General features: G+C 42.6%; 1 protein-coding gene across 2 annotated transcripts in view; it reads left to right on the top strand.

Annotated features, from left to right (window-relative positions):
* The first annotated feature begins 1,218 nt into the window (after positions 1-1,218).
* acss2 (acyl-CoA synthetase short chain family member 2) overlaps positions 1,219-16,093 on the top strand; it is a 67,293-nt gene continuing 52,418 nt past the window's right edge. For both annotated transcript variants that reach the window (XM_080204798.1, XM_080204797.1), the window contains exons 1-2: positions 1,219-1,483; positions 2,479-2,674. In XM_080204798.1, the coding sequence (XP_080060924.1) occupies positions 1,354-1,483; positions 2,479-2,674 (326 nt within the window). In that variant the 5' untranslated portion in view covers positions 1,219-1,353. The remainder of the gene's footprint in view (positions 1,484-2,478; positions 2,675-16,093) is intronic.

The following is a 16,093-nucleotide window of genomic DNA, read 5'->3' as shown; positions in this document are numbered from 1 at the left end:
TACCAAATAAACCTGTTAGACTTTAACCTAGTGTTCTGAGGCTTCTTACTTTTGGTAAGAGGGCATGCAAAAAGACAAATTTGGGATTTTTTTTGTTGCAATAATCTAAATACAAGAAGGATTCTCTCCCTGCTGTGGACTCCCTTGGCGCTGAAGATCCTCTTCCCTCTGTGGACCCTCTCCCCGCAGAGAACCTCTCTCTTCCTGCAGAGGACACCCTCTCTCCCCCCTCTTACCTTGCAGGGTGCCCACTCTCTCCCCCTGCAGAGTGCCCCTCTCCCCCCTTAGGGTACCCCCTCTCTTCCCCCATAGTATACCACTGCAGGGTATTCCCCCTCTTCCCCTCGCAGGGTATCCCTCCCCTCTTCCCCCTGCAGCGTATTCCCCCCCCTTCCCCCTGCAGCGTATTCCCCCCCTCTTCCCCCTGCAGCGTATTCCCCCCCTCTTCCCCCTGCAGCGTATTCCCCCCCTCTTCCCCCTGCAGCGTATTCCCCCCATCTTCACTCCCCACAGGATATTCCCCCCAATCCCCCCTACAGGGTATGCCCCCTCTCTGCCCCCCTGCAGGGTATGCCCCCTCTCTGCCCCCCTACAGGGTATGCCCCCTTCTTCTCCCCTCCAGGGTATGCCCCCTTCTCCCCTCCAGGGTATCCTGCCCTCTCTTTCACCGACATAGTTTCCCCCTTCTTCCCCCCCAAATGATATCCCCCCCCCACTGGGTATGCCCCACTCTCCCCCCGGAAGGGTCTTCCCCCCGCAGCATATCCCTCCCCGACCCCCCGCGCAGCGTATCCCCGTCCTCTCCCCCACCCCCACCCCCGCAGCACATCCCCCAACAGCGATTTCCCCCTCCCACCCTTGCAGGGTATCCGTCCCCCTACTCCCCCCAGGGTACTCCCCCCCCAATCCAATACTGTACCCTCTCTGACTCTCTCTCTCTCCCTATCGCTCAGCTGATCACGCTCTCCGCAACGCGCTGAGCTCTGATTGGCTCGGCGCTCGGATTCCCGGTGCGCCATTGGTGAGAGCGGAAGAAAGGAAAGGAACGGTGATTGGCGGGGCGGCAGCCAATGGGAGAGGGCGGCGGGAGGGCAAGGCCGTGTAAACGGCAGGGCGGGGCCGAATGGGGGCGAATAGTGGGCGGGGCCGAATGGGGGCGGGGGAAGGGTGGGCCTCCCCGTCTCCGCTGCCCTTCCCCCCCACCCACCCTCTGTTCTGTCACTCACACTTACTCACTCGGTCGGCCCTGTCTGTGCCAGGGACGCGGTGGCGGCGCTGCTTCTCCCTCAGCTCTAGCGGCGATCGCTTCACCCAGCCCGGAGTCTCTCTCTTTCTCTCTAAGTGACAGCCACCATGATTCCCGACAAAACACTTGTTGGAAAGGATGTCTACCACGCCGCTCCTGAAGTTGTCGAGGGAGCTCATGTCCCGAATTTCCAGAAGTACAAGGAGCTTTACTCACAGTCCACAGAGAAACCAGAAGGTAAGCGGCTGCTGCACCTTAACGATCCTCCTGTGCAACCTGTAACCTTGTCTTGTGTTTGAAGACTGTTGAATGTCTCATCTCCAGGAGGCCTCTTTGGAGTAAACAAGGCCTTCGAGCACTTTCTTTCCCCTTCTTTCACACACACTCTGTGAGGGCCCAGTCTGAATTACTTGACTACAAATTTATTACTTATTTAATTTCCGCCTGTGAGTCAGTGGTACCAGTTGTTTGCGACCTTCTAGACGGCTGCTATTTGCCCCAGAAATGAAACTTTTTAAAATCTTCGATAAGAAGTTAAATGCAATATTATAAAACAGACATCTCATAGAATCATATAGTGCAGAAAGAGGCCATTCGGTCCATCGAGTCTGCACGGACCACCATCCCGCCCAGGCCCTATCCCCATATCCCTACATATTTACCCACTAATCCGTGCATCCCGGGATACTAAGAGACCGTTTAGAATGGCCAATCAACCTAGCCTGCACACCTTTGGACTATGGGAGGAAACCCCTGCAGACACAGGGAGAATGTGCGAACTCCACACAGACAGTGATCCGAGCCAGGATTCGAACCCGGGTCCCTGGAGCTGTGAAGCAGCAGTGCTAATGACTGTGCTATTGTGCCACCCCGTCTGTTAAAGTAAAGTTTGTTTACTAGTCACAAGTAAGGCTTATATTAACATAGCAATGAAGTTACTGTGAAAATCCCCTAGTCGCCACAGTCAGTGCCTGTTTGGGTCAATGAGCCTAAACTGCACGTCTTTCAGACTGTTGGAGGAAACCAGAGCACCTGGAGGAAATGTGGGAAGAATATGCAGACTCTGCACAGACTGTGACCCAAGCTGGGAATTGAACCTGGGTTCTTGGTGCTGTAAGGCCACTAACCACTGTGCTATCTGTGTTTTTTCACTTTTTGCGAACACTTGTTAAAATACCTTGTGCTGCATATACATTTTAAGAGATCTTGTTTTAATTTTTTTGTCTGTCCAGAGTTCTGGGGGAATATTGCAAAAGAATTCTACTGGAAGACCCCCAGGACGGGCAAATTCTTGGATTATAACTTTGATCACACAAAGGGAAAAATTTTCATCAGATGGATGGAAGGTGCCACCACCAACATATGCTACAATCTCTTGGACAGAAATGTCCATGAGAAAAATCTGGGGGATAAAGTTGCATATTACTGGTAAGTGGCAAGTTTGCACCAAATTGAGAAATCAGAATTGTGAAATCAACACTTTTGTGGCCTTGATGTTAGAATTCTGTTGAGTTTACATATTTAACATTAACTCTTTATACTGGATGGTGATCTTAATTTTGCTCTATAGTCAGAAGCTTACGGTACAGAAGGAGGCAATTTGGGTTCGTTTTTCTTCTGCGGTGGCTCTGAGCAATTCAAAACAATTGTCCTACTCCATCCTTATAACCTATATTTTCCCCTCCACTGAATATTAGTTCCTCCGGATGCAATGGTGTCAGCACCAGCAACACCCTCTGTCAAATCGTTGCATGTTCCACCAGCTGTGTAAAAACATTTCTCAATCTCCTCTTCACTCTTAGCGACAATTTTAAATTGATCCCTTGTCACTATTATACTGAAGGTAGTAGTTTTATTTCATTTGCCTTATAAATTCAAAATGCTGCTTTGACCCATTACTTAGTCAAGTTTTCTTAGAATCATAGAACCCTACAGTGCAGGAAGAGGCCCTTCGGTCTATCGAGTCTGCACCAAACACAATCCCACCCAGGGCCTACCCCCATATCCCTACATATTATACCCACTAATCCCGCTAACCTACACATCCCTGGACACTAATTTAGCACGGCCAATCAACCTAACCCGCACATCTTTGGACTGTGGGAGGAAACCGGAGTACCCGGAGGAAACCCACGCAGACATGAGGAGAATGTGCAAACTCCACACAGACAGTGACCCGAGCTGGGAATTGAACCCAGGACCCTGGAGCTGTGAAGCAGCTGTGCTACCGTGCCGCTGTAGCTTCTTGTAGCTGATATATTTTAACTACAAATTAATGAACAACATCACCGTTTTTAATTTCGCCATTATACACAAACACCAAACATATTCAAATGAATGAAGAAGCAGTAAAACCAATGTATAAAAGGTGATTCAGTTTTTATACTGTCGGTGTTGTTGTGCTATTGTTTGGCTTTTTACTCTGACTGGCCAGAGGAATTGGAAACAGGATTATTATTGAGATTTTTGGTTGATGCCACAATCTGTGTAGTTGTAATCTGAATTAGCCCATGTTCAATCTCTATTGACTTTTTATGGGAAAAGTTTATGCTGTTTAAAGGTAGTTAGTGTTGGTCAGGTATTATTAGAATCGTGCACGAGTGTGATAGAGTTAATAGGGTCGCAACACTCATGTTTCACTAGTGCATTTATATACTGAATACCAATTGTAGGATGTAACCGCAGTATTAGTGAGCATTTGATAACTCAACCCTGGGATTCTGAAAAAGAAAATCAACCAATGAACTGTTTTGAAATGGGGGAGAGAAAGGAATTAATAGCTCTTGCCTTTGCGGGGAGAAGTGGAAAAGGGCAGGAGAAACACTGACTGGGGAGTGGATACATAAAGCCAAAGGAAGGAGGTCTACACTACTTCCCTTCAGGAGAGAAGTGGCACATAGTGGATTTGTGGGAGAAACACATTTATTAGTATCACAAGTAGGCTTACATTAATAGTGCAGTGAAGTTACTGTAAAAATCCCCTAGTTGCAACACTCTGGCGCCTGTTTGGGTACACTGGGGGATAACTTAGCATAGCCACTGCACCTAGCTAGCATGCCTTTCGGACTGTGTGAGGAAACCAGAGCACCTGGAGGAAACCCATGCAGACATGAGGAGAATGTGCAGACAGCATACAGTAAGAAGTCTCACAACACCAGATTAAAGTCCAACAGCTTTATTTGGTAGCAAATGCCACTAGCTTACGTGGCAGACTTCTTACTGTGTTTACCCCAGTCCAACACCGGCATCTCCACATCAAGACTGCACACTGACAGGGATCCAAACAAAGAAGTGAACCCAGGTCCCTACACTGTGAGGCAGTGGTGCTAATCGCTCTGCCATGGTGGCATATCATGAAGCAGATAAATTAAACCTGAAAAGTGAGGCACACAGCATTTATCTTTTGGGAGAGAGGCCCAGGAGGGTCCTGAAATTCATCACATGACAGTTGTAACTTGATTAGATGATCTCTGCTGCTTAGGCTCTGATTTTAAACAGCCAGAAGTTTAACAAACGTTAACAATATTAACTATTAATAACCAGTAACAAATGAGTCGCTGGTGAGTGTTAGCTTTTATCTTTGGGTAAGGTTTATTACCATTAAGTATCAGTATGGCTTATCAGTATCAGGAAGATTTATTAATAGTAAATTTATTAGTTTTGTAAAGCTTTGTTAGAATTAGTAAGGATTATTGCCTGTAGTAAGGCTAATTGGCAGTAACAAAGTTATTAAATAATAAATAGAGACATGGCAGGGCCACTCCAGGGAGTGCACACCCTGTGTTATGTGGGAACTCCAGGTTGCTGGTTAATTAAGGAAAGCCAGTGCAGATTTCTTAAGGGAAAAAAATCATGTTGCATTAACGAACTAGCTGTAGAGGGTTGATGAGGGCAATGCTGTTGATGTGATAAAGTGCATCAAAGGCATTTGATGCTGTGCCACATGAGTTGTGTGAGCAAAGTTATAGTCCATGAAATAAAAGGGATAGCAGCAACATAGATAAGAATTTGATTGATTGACATGAAACAGAATGGTGGTTAATGGATGTTTTTCAGGCTGAAGCAAGATTTTTAGGGGAGTTCCCCAGGAGTCAGTATTGGGACCTTTGCTCTTCCTGATGTGCATTCATGATCTAGATCTTAGTGTACAGGGCACAGTTTCCAAATTTGCAGATGATATGAAACTTGAAAGCATGGTAAACTGTGAGGAGGATAGTGTAGAACAAGTTGGTGGAGTAGGCTGGCAAGTGACAGTGCAGAGAAATGTGAAGTGATTAATTTTGTAGGAAGAACATGGAGAAATAATATAAAGGGCACAGCTCTAAAGGAAATGCAGGAGCAGAGGGACCTGGGTGTCAATGTGCACAGGTCACTTTAAATGGTAGGACAGGTTTTCGGAATGGTTAGTAAAGCATGCAATATCCCTGGGCTTTAGTAATGGGGCAAGGAGGTTATGTTGAACCTGTAGTCCACCATTCTATCTGGCCATCATATTGAAAAGGTGCCCAACATCACTGATCCACTGATGCAGAAAGAAGATGGATCTCCTGAAAATTAAGATAACTCTCTGGGTGCATTCTTGAGGCCAGAAGATGGCCCTCATGAGAAGGAAGGTGGATCTGCAGGAACGTTCTGAAGCTGGAAGATGGACTTTCTCCAAGACACCAAATCTGAGATGTTTCCCACACCCATTGCTGTGGTGTTTCGGTATCCAGGGTTGCTGGTGACCTCCCATCCTGAAATCTGAAGGCAGCCCCAGAGGTTGTTTGGTTGAGTCCTGACATCTGCACGCTATATTTTCCATTCATCTTTTGCACCACCTTGTTTTCTGTCTGGTGCAGTAGAAAATTGAGCGTGGGTGGGCCTTCATCTGTATCCCGTTATCGTAGTGGCAGATGAGTTTAACATTGGCCTCCAGCAGGTCTCCTGATCTGCTATGGCAAGCACCAGCAGAAGATTGCACCAGAAAGTCATACCAACATAAAATTGATTTTTGGCCTTCCCATAAAATTCCTGGCCTGCCATTGAACCCGGTAGTGAGAGCATTCGCCAGCTGTGTGTGTACTTTTAAAGGGAACAGTTTGCTTTGCTTCAATTCATGCTTCACATAGGAATGAAATGAAACAAGCTAGGAATGAAATGAAACAAGCTAGCAATCTTAGTCTGCTGACAGAATACTGCTTTGGCGGTCAGAGGTTTCCACTCAAAGGCTTTTCATCTACCCAAGCTATAGTAGCCATTCCATTGTCAGTTGGCTTCCAAAGACAGGGGACACGTCAATGCTAAGAAAATAATAATGTTGTTTTGATTCACCACCTGATCCGAAAACAGCAAAATCCAAATGGACTCCGTCCTGAGGTTGCTGCTTTTGTGGCACTGGGCAGCATTGTACAGCAAGATGGCAAGACACTTAAGTCTGGGATTTTCCAGCCCTACCCACCACCAGGATATCTCAGTCCAAAAGTGATTGTGTGGCCGGTCCCAGCACAGCTGTACCAGAAAATTCTGACCCAAGTCTGTACATGCATGTATTGTTCCTTGCACCCATCCACTTTGAGGCATCTGTTTTCATTTCAAATCTTCATAATTTGATTTGAGTGATTCCAGTTCACCCCGGGTTTTAATTCTGATTGGGAGATGATTGATTTTATATAGTTCAGGAACATTGACTGCAGGTACAGTGGCTGAGATTCTCTGGGCGCCACTGTGGCAGGTTCCCCCTGCGGTCGATGCAATGAGCCATTCAAATCTCTTAACTTTGGGAGATCCTGCTGGTGAAAGGGGCTGAAAAATGCTGCCCAGTGCCACAAAAGCAGCAACCTCAGGACTGAGTCCATTTGGATTTTGCTGTTTTCGGATCAGGCGGCGAATCAAAACAACATTTATTATTTTCTTAGCATTGACGTGTTCTCTGTCTTTGGAAGCCAGCTGACAATGGAATGGCTGCAATAGCTTGGGTAGATGAAAAGCCTTCGAGCTGAAATCTCTGATTGCTGTAGCAGTATTCTGTCAGCAGACTAAGTTAAGGTTATTCTTGGGCGGAAACGCAGTTCAAGATGTACTTAAAAAAAAAATAAAACGTCTGGTTTTTTGATGTTGCTAGTTTTTGGACAGTCGGATTTGTCTGAACCTGTATAAAGGAGGCCTTATCAAGTATGCAGCTCATGTTGTAACCATCCTAAAAGTGAGTCTTGATAAAAGATCAGCACTCCAAAAGCTTGTGCTACCAAATAAACCTGTTGAACTTTAACCTGCGGTTGTGAGACTTCTTATTGAAAAAAAATGAGTACAGTGGTTATAATCTGAAATTGCTGAACTGCATGTTGTGTCTAAAAGGCTACAATTGGCCTAACTGAAAGATGAAATGCTGTTCCTTGAGTTGCATTGGGACAGTCTCGAAGGTTGAGGTTAGACTGGGAGAGAATTAAAACGACAAGCGCAGGAAGGTCATGGTCACATTTGCAGAATAGAGGTACTCAGCAAAGAGGTAACTTGAACCTGTGTTTGGTTTCCCAGATGTAGAGGCAACTACATTCCAGTGTGTAATTCCTTAGGCATCTCTACTGGATTTGATCGTTCATCCGGATTTCTCCAGTTCTATAAAATCCCTGCTTATTTCTGATTGTTTAATGCATTATCTTATTGGAACACGAAACTGAACTGTGTATTCGAATGCTCCACTTATGATACAAGTATGAAAACAGACATTTATTTTGCTTCTATAGGCCCTGGATTGCTGGAGGCAGGGATACTAATGATGGAGCAAAGCCAGGGTGGGGAAGGTGGTGCACAAGTGCTGCAATGAGTAACGAGTTGCAATTGCGGGATTGAGAAAGGGTTTTCAGTGTCTGCAGAAAATTCATGTTAGTGCTTCTAATTTCTATTTGAGAGTTCATGGATAATCACACTATGACATAAAATTAGCAAGAATAATAAAACAAAGAGCAGTATTAATATAATGTTTCTTGTCTGCTTACTGTTCTTGTAAATCACATTTTATTCAGCTTCACTTATAACTTCAGTAAACAGGTATTTGTATTTACCAGAGATTTAAATAAAAGCAAGTGAGGTCTAGTGTTTTTTTTTTGAATGGCTAGTTGTCTGGTGCATCTTTGCATAATGTCAAGTCATCTGCAATTTGTTAATACTGATATTGGTAGACAGTGAAAGATGTATGAGCAAAAGCAATTAAGCTGATGTTGTGCAGAGTACTCCAATTTTTTTCCAGTAAGTTCAGTGGGTGGAAGGAAAAGCAGCCTGATTAATGACTGGTCATTGTGAAGGGTACTTATAGAGATTAATTTTAACGTGTGATTGTGATCTGTCCCTCGTATTTCATGCTCTTTTTTTCACAGATTGGGTCAAATGACATGTTTGAAAAATATATGGATTTGTTTGTGGGATGTGGGATGTGGGCGTCACCAGCAAGGTTAGCATTTAATGCCAATCCCTTACTGCCCCAGAGGAGGTGATAGTGAGCCGCTGCCTTGAAATGCTGGAGTCCATGGGATGTAGGTACACCCACGGTGCAGTTAGGGAGGGAGTTCCAGGATTTTGACCCAGCGGCAGTGAAAGAGTGGTAATATAACTCCAAATCAGATGGTATGTAACTTGAAGATGATGTTGTTTCCATACATCTGCTGACCTTGTCTTTCTAGACATAAAGGTTTAGAAGGTGCTGACAATGAAATCTTGGCAAATTGATGCCATGCAGATGATGCACACTGCAGCCATAGTTCGCTGATGGTGGCGGTTGCCCAGTCAAGTGGGCTGCTTTGTCCTAGATCCCAGTCAAGCTTTTTAAGTGTTATTGCAGCACTCATGCAGGCACATGTAGAATGCTTTATCACATTGTTGATTTGTGCCTTTTAGATGATGAAGAATCAGGAGGCAGAATATCTAGCCTCTGACACATACTTGTGGCCGTACTCTTCATGTGGCTAGTCCAGTTAACCTGTGGTCAATGGTGATTCCCCTGGACCTTGATGGTGAAGGATTCAGAGATGATATGTCAAGGAGAGGTGGTTAAATTCCCTCTTGTTGGAAGTAGTCATTGCCTGCGACTTGTGTTGTGTGAATGCTACTTGCTACTAATCAGCTCATGCTTGAATGTTGTCCAAGTCTTAGTGGATGGGGGCGCAGACTGCTTTATTATCTGAGGACTGCAAGTGGAACTGAGCATGATGCAATAATGAGTTAGCTTCCCTACTTCTGATTTTATAATGGATGGAAACCCATGGATGAAGCAGCTGAAGATATTTGGACTGATGACACTGCCCTGTGAACAGCTGCAGTGATGTCTCCACCATCAGCAAACTATGGCTGCAGTGTGCATCATCTGCACAGCATCAATTTGCCAAGATTATTTATTGTGCACCCACACAACTGTCTTTTTTTGCACTAGGCATGACTCCAGTCATTGAGGGGTTTTCCTTATGGTTCCCATTGACTTCAGTTTTACTAGGGCTCCTTAATAATGTGCATAGTGCCTGGAGAGCCTAACACATGGTTGCCAATTGTGAAGCAGTTGTAGTGTATTCTGAAGCACCTAATATTGTAGAAAGACCATGCTGATGAAGTTGGTTCCTGATGCTTGGATTTCTCTCACTTGAAACCTTCCCTTGGCCCTCCATGCTAAATGAATACTGGTGATACTCAGTTACTGACATCTAATTTTGGCACAGACAACCTGGTACATAATTGGCACATGACTTACTTGGTCAATTTGCACATATTTGTTCATATTGCACCAACAGTATGGCAGGGGTTATCACCGATATGGATTTGTTACAGGACTTGCTGACTCAACAAACAGTTTAAAAGTTGGCTTTCAGCTATTACTAACTGAAATAATGAGTTGGTTTTAAATTTGACAACGCAATAATTCTCAAAGGTCACAACAGTAAGCTTGAATAAATTTCTTATTTCACAAACACAGGGTGCAGAATGGTCTTACTGCCTGGATTAATGATAGCCTGCTTACCATCACTAGCAATCCATTGCCAATTGGTTTACTTCACGCTATCATAGATCATCTCATATCTTCCCACTAAATTGCTGCAATTTTATATCAGAGTTGTTTTCATTTCGTTTCACCAATTCCAATCTTTCCTCTCTCAGAAATGACCAACAATGAACTGGATTAATGCTAACTGTGGCTCAGTCCAAGGAATACCCCAGATCTTTAATGACAATAGGAGGAATTTTACCCCAGTAGGATTTTCCAGTTCTGTAAAAACTAATGGACTTTTGAATAACCTGCTGCATCTTATAGTCCCACCCCTACCACGCCAGGGCCACAAAATTCACCCCAATATTAAAGCTAAACTGAGCAGACATCGTATGAACTGAGTTCTATTCTTGGCCATGTGGTTTGTTAACGTATATTGAACCTACTGCCAATTGGAAATCTTTGAACTTCTCATTTTCACATTCTTCATGATCTATAAATCTCTCCCTGCTGCCACCTTTGTGCTGTGTTTTTTTTTGCTACTCCTTTATGTTACTCCTGTCCACTTCCATTTTCATTTGATCTTCCTGTTATATCCTCATGCAAGGCTGTGAGCTGAGTGAATATTTGGTATTTTTCCCCTCCTCCTGTGCAGTTCTTCCTCTCTCTCTCTGTCTTCCTCTTTTAACCACTTAAATTAGCAATAAACAGTAATTTGCAAAATCTCAAAGTTAGCGGCTTTTGTCTTGGCTAAATTAATCTGCGGATCTAATCAAATGGCAATGTTTGCTTAGGAAGGAATTAATTTCAATCCATTGATTTTCTTAGTGAGGATTTAATGTTAATCCTCGGCTTTCATTTAGCATGAACAGTTTGGCAAAGAAGCAAAACTCTAGTTCGTCACGTTGTTGGTTAAATTGAATGATAATGGAGCAGCCTGATGCCTGTGAATTCATGTGTGTCACTCAAAAGGGGGAAGATCACTAAATTTGGAGAAATAGCAATTGTATTTCAATTTCAACCTAACGTTTTGCCTTTTGTGCCCGTTTTTTGCTGAGCGGTGAACAAAAAAGATGACTTGCACTTTTTAAAAAAACTTTCTTTGGCTCTTTTACACTGGAAGTTCCTGTTAGTCAACTCTAAAACGAACACAGAAGGTTAAATCCTGTAATTAACAGGTTAATATCAAGTGAATTGTAACAGTTTTACCTGCCATTTTTTTAAGATACCACAATGTGCTGCTACTCTACGGGCCAGACTTGTTTAATCTATTCGTACAAGTAGAACCATAGGGAGTGAATTAAATTGGTGTAAGTACATAGAGCAGTTTCATTTTGTATTATTTAATAGTTTAATATGCATTGAGTTATCTTCAACTATAGTACTGGCATCAAATTGTGTTTAGATGCGCTTGGACACAGGATTTCAGATTGGGTGGTGTTAATTTTATAAACTTAGTACCATTGTTGGTTTACCTTTGGCACCAAATTTGTAATGCACCAGTCGAGAAATACTTGCACTGAATCCACATTGTGGAATATGGTATCTTAACAGAAAATTGAGCACGTCATGTAGTGACTTTTCTGTTTTATTTTCTTCTTAAAGATCATGTCACCTGCTGGTCACAAAAAGATCTTAAATTTTAATATAGCCTTTCATGTATTCAGGACTGCCTTGAAGCACTTTACAGCTATTGAAGTGTGAAGTTATATTCATAAGCAACTTGATGGACTCCCACTTTTATTTTCTCTATTTAACTTTAATCAGTTGAATTCCTAAAACTAATGACTTCAAGCCCCTGTGAGGATTACAAATAAAGAATGGTGAGTACTGTTTTCAGAAGGGCGTAAGCATGGTTTTTGAAGTCACGTATCTGGGTATGGAGTTCTGAATTCCTGATGTGGGTATGCCGGCGTTGGACTGGCGTAAACACAGTAAAAAGTCTGACAACACCAGGTTTTAGTCCAACCTATTTATTTGATAATATACTTGATTTTTGATATTTGATATTTTTGATAATATACTTGATATTTGATATATTATCAAATAAATAGGTTGGACTAAAACCTGGTGTTGTCAGACTTTTTACTGTGTTCTGAATTCCTACAGAATATATTTGTATTGTTTTGAAGTGATGTAGCTTGGTCATCATGAGTCAGCAGGTCTTTGAGAAAGGAGATGAGCAGGAAATAGACCATGAGCCAGGTGTAATTTCCTTGAGATTTACTGAAGATCCTTACAAAACACCTCCCAAACTCAGGGTCACTTCCACGTAGAAGGGCAGCAGATACATGGGAACACTATCACCGCCTGCAAGTTCTCCTGCAAGCCACTCACCGTGGAAATATATTGCCATTCCTTAGCAGTTGCTAGATCAAAATCCCGGAATTTCCTCCCTAAGGCATTGTGGATCAAATCCACAGCACGTGGACTGCAGCGATTTCAAAAAGGCAGCTCACCATCACCTCTTTGAGAGCAATTAGGGAAGGGCAATAAATGCTGGTCAGCTAGCGATGCCTGTGTCTGTGAATTAATTAATTAAAAATGTGAAGTTTTCAGATTGTCTTTCAAAGTTTGTTGAGCGCCTGTAATTAACAGTTGTCATTTGAAATAGTTGACATGTTTTGATCAAAAAGTGACTAACAGAAAACACAATAAGGAGAAAATATTATTGACCTGTAAAGAAGTGACTAATCCTGTTGGTGATTGACAAATGGGGTTCAGACAACCTAGAGTGAGCCTAGATCTCGATCATATGTCTCAAGAAATTTATTTGGCACTGAAAACCGAAGGAGAAAGTAATGTCTGAACTATCCAGTTAGTGTTGGTGATGGACTCCCCAGCACAACAGGCAACATATTAGAAATTAAATCAGATACAGTAATCATTGCAGGCGTCCATATATATTAGCCTGGAAAAAAAATCTTTGCAGTAATTCGCAATCATTGCCAATGCAACCATGCACTGCATGGTAGCAAGGTTGTATACGTTTATTTTTAGAAAGGAATTGTTGGTTATGTTTCTCCTAACACTTTTATTTGTTCGCAATATCAAAGCAGTTCCCACGTGCAGACCTATACTACTTATGATCGAAAACTGATAAATCTTATGCATAAAGTGAATTTCTGTTCTGGAGTTACATTCGGGGAAGATGTGCAGGGTGCCCACTTCATCCTCCTGATCATCCTAATAAGCAGAGAAATATCAGCTATCTATTTAAGGTGAAATTACAATTTATTAGACAGAGTTGTAAAGAAATAAAATAAGTAGGTTTGATACTTGAAAATTGTTTTCCAGAAGTAATAAGGAGCCTATGTCTGTCAAAGAAATGTCTGCCTATTTTCTTGTTTAAAAAAAAATTAAGGTACAGAAGCTGAGATCTGAAGAGACAATTGTGAGCCATTAATATGGAGAGAGGAAAGAAATGGACGTTAAAGGGATGGGGGTAGGGAGTGGAGCAGGGACAGATCCACAGAGTTACCAACAGGCAGATTTCTTTAATTTTTTTCTCAAAGATCAAAGGCACTAGAGATTAGCTTGTTTTGAATTTGTACATTTAAAGGCTCAAAATAAAGAAGTAAATGTGGTGCTTGCTTTCATGTTGCCTAGTTCCGTCAAGTTAAATATTGAATCACTGCTTAAGCAACATTGGCAGAGTATTATGTCCCACGAATGATCCCAGTGCCTGGAATGACCATATTGGCTCATGTTAGAAGTTGTTGAATCATTGTTGTAATGTTGACAAATATGCTCTCCTAAAGTTGTTGGTCAATTTTCTGAATCTGCAGCTTCTTTGCTTCTGGATAGATTTGTGTCACAGATATGTGACAGGGTGAATAAAAAGACCATTTTCAGAAACATCACTCGCTTTTGTTTTGATACTACGAAGGGGGATTCATTGTACAATATAATGTATACTTGCAAGTTCTTAAAATGTCTGTGCTGGGATATGGATGTCACTGGCAAGATCAGCATTTTTTTTTGCTGTCCTTTTAAGGTGGTGCTGAGATACCGCCTTGAACTGTCTGTGTGGTGTACCATAGTGCTGCTTGGTAAGGAATTCCAGGATTTTGATCCATTGGTAAAGAAGGAACGACAGTATATTTCCAAGTCAGAATAGTGCATTACTTAGAGAATGGTATCCTCATGTGTCAGCTGCCCTTGTCCTTCTAGGTAGTAGAAGTTGCAAATTTGAAAAGTGCTGTTGAAGAAACTTTGGAGAGTTGGTCAGGCACCTTGTAAATGATAGATGCTGCAGCTACAGTGTGCCTGCATCTTATAAAGTGAATGTTTTAGGTGGTAGATGGGGTGTCAGTCAAGAGGCCTGCTTTGTCCTGGTTTGGCTTATGTTATTGTGGCTGCAATCATTCAAGCAAGTGGAGCATATACCATCATATTCCTGACTTGTGCCTTGTAGGTGGCTGACCAGTCTTTGGGGAGTCGCGATATGATCTACCCATCACAATGCACAGTTTTGATATGCCCTTATAGTCACCATAGTGACATGGTTGCTGTAGTTGCTGATCCCCTGAAAGCTAATGGTGCAGATCTGGTGATTGAGTATCAAAAAAAGTTGGTTTGATTCTGCCTTGGAGATTGTCATTGAAAGGCACTTGGGTGCTGTGAAGGCTACTTGACACGATTCTTTTAAAACTCCATACATAGGAACTTGTTTCTGCTTCTTTCATTTTTACCTCATCATGCAAATTTTTTCTTTCTTTTTTGCCATATGCTTTTTCTCTTGGGTAGTCACCCTGGTGGAATCAGCTATCTGCTTAGAAGTCTTTGCCAATCCTGCCCCTGACCCATCTGTTAGGACACAGCGAAATAAGTTTGTGTTGATTCTCTTGGGGTTTTTTATTACTTCTGGGGCAGTGACTAATGTCAACTCAAAGTGTCCCTGTTTGAAAATGTTGATAAAAGAGCATATAAAAAAGCTGTTCCTAATTAAATTTAACAAGGATGTTAAACTCACTACACTCCCTGATGAAAGTACGGTGATTTATGATGGTACTGCCATCAATCTCTGTGTGCATTTTATGAATTATGTGCTTTGATGTTTGCTTTCCTTGGGAAATGTCATCTGAAGCAAAGAAAATTCGACAGACATTGCAAAAACATTACCACCAACTTGTCTCTGGAACCTCTGGCTGGAATTCTCTGGTCGTTCACGCTGGTGAGATCTTCTGGTCCCATTGACTGACAGTGTGGTTTTCGTGGCAACGAGGGGTGCAGTCAGTGGGAAATTGCATTGACGGCAGCAGGACCAGAAAATCCAACCGCCGATGAACGGTGCAATAAACACGCTGCAGGGAGGCCAGAGAATCTCATTCAGATCAACAATTCAATCAATATTTTTCTCGAGTTGCTAGTACATGTCTGATTGACAAATTTATTGTAAATGGGCAAGTGATGGTATATTATGGTTTGGTGCCAAAGAATTCAAAATGGTAAGGTTGTATTAACTACAGAGTTGAATTGTTTTGTAAATGTAGTCATTTATTTATAACCACTTTCCTAATGTCATTGATTGCTCTGTGATTAATTATCCCTGGAGAATCAGCAGCGTGTCTCCAATTTCACTACTGCTAGTCACTCTGCCTACTTTGTGCAGGTTGTCACGACTATGTGAGGAGAAGTGAAATGACTCCCCTATTCTCCCACTCCAGGTTTGACCATAAAAGGGTTTTTAAGATTTAGTCCCACTATTTATGCTTTGATTTGTAAATAATTATGCAGATAGGTTTTCTTAGTTTAAACCAAGAACAAGACGTTTATTGAAACTATTACTTGAGTTTAAAACAAACTTGGTAAAACACAACCATCATTCGTACAGTTACATACCCCCTAACCCCCCTCCCCAACCACTGCAGGCCCTGTGGTATAGGAGCACCCAC

The sequence above is a fragment of the Carcharhinus amblyrhynchos genome, chromosome 16 (assembly GCF_965287045.1).
Source record: "Carcharhinus amblyrhynchos chromosome 16, sCarAmb.v2.hapA, whole genome shotgun sequence".
NCBI classification, from domain to species: Eukaryota; Metazoa; Chordata; class Chondrichthyes; order Carcharhiniformes; family Carcharhinidae; genus Carcharhinus; species Carcharhinus amblyrhynchos.
The sequence above is the reverse complement of the archived record's forward strand: the minus strand, read 5'-3'. Positions and strand labels throughout refer to the sequence as shown.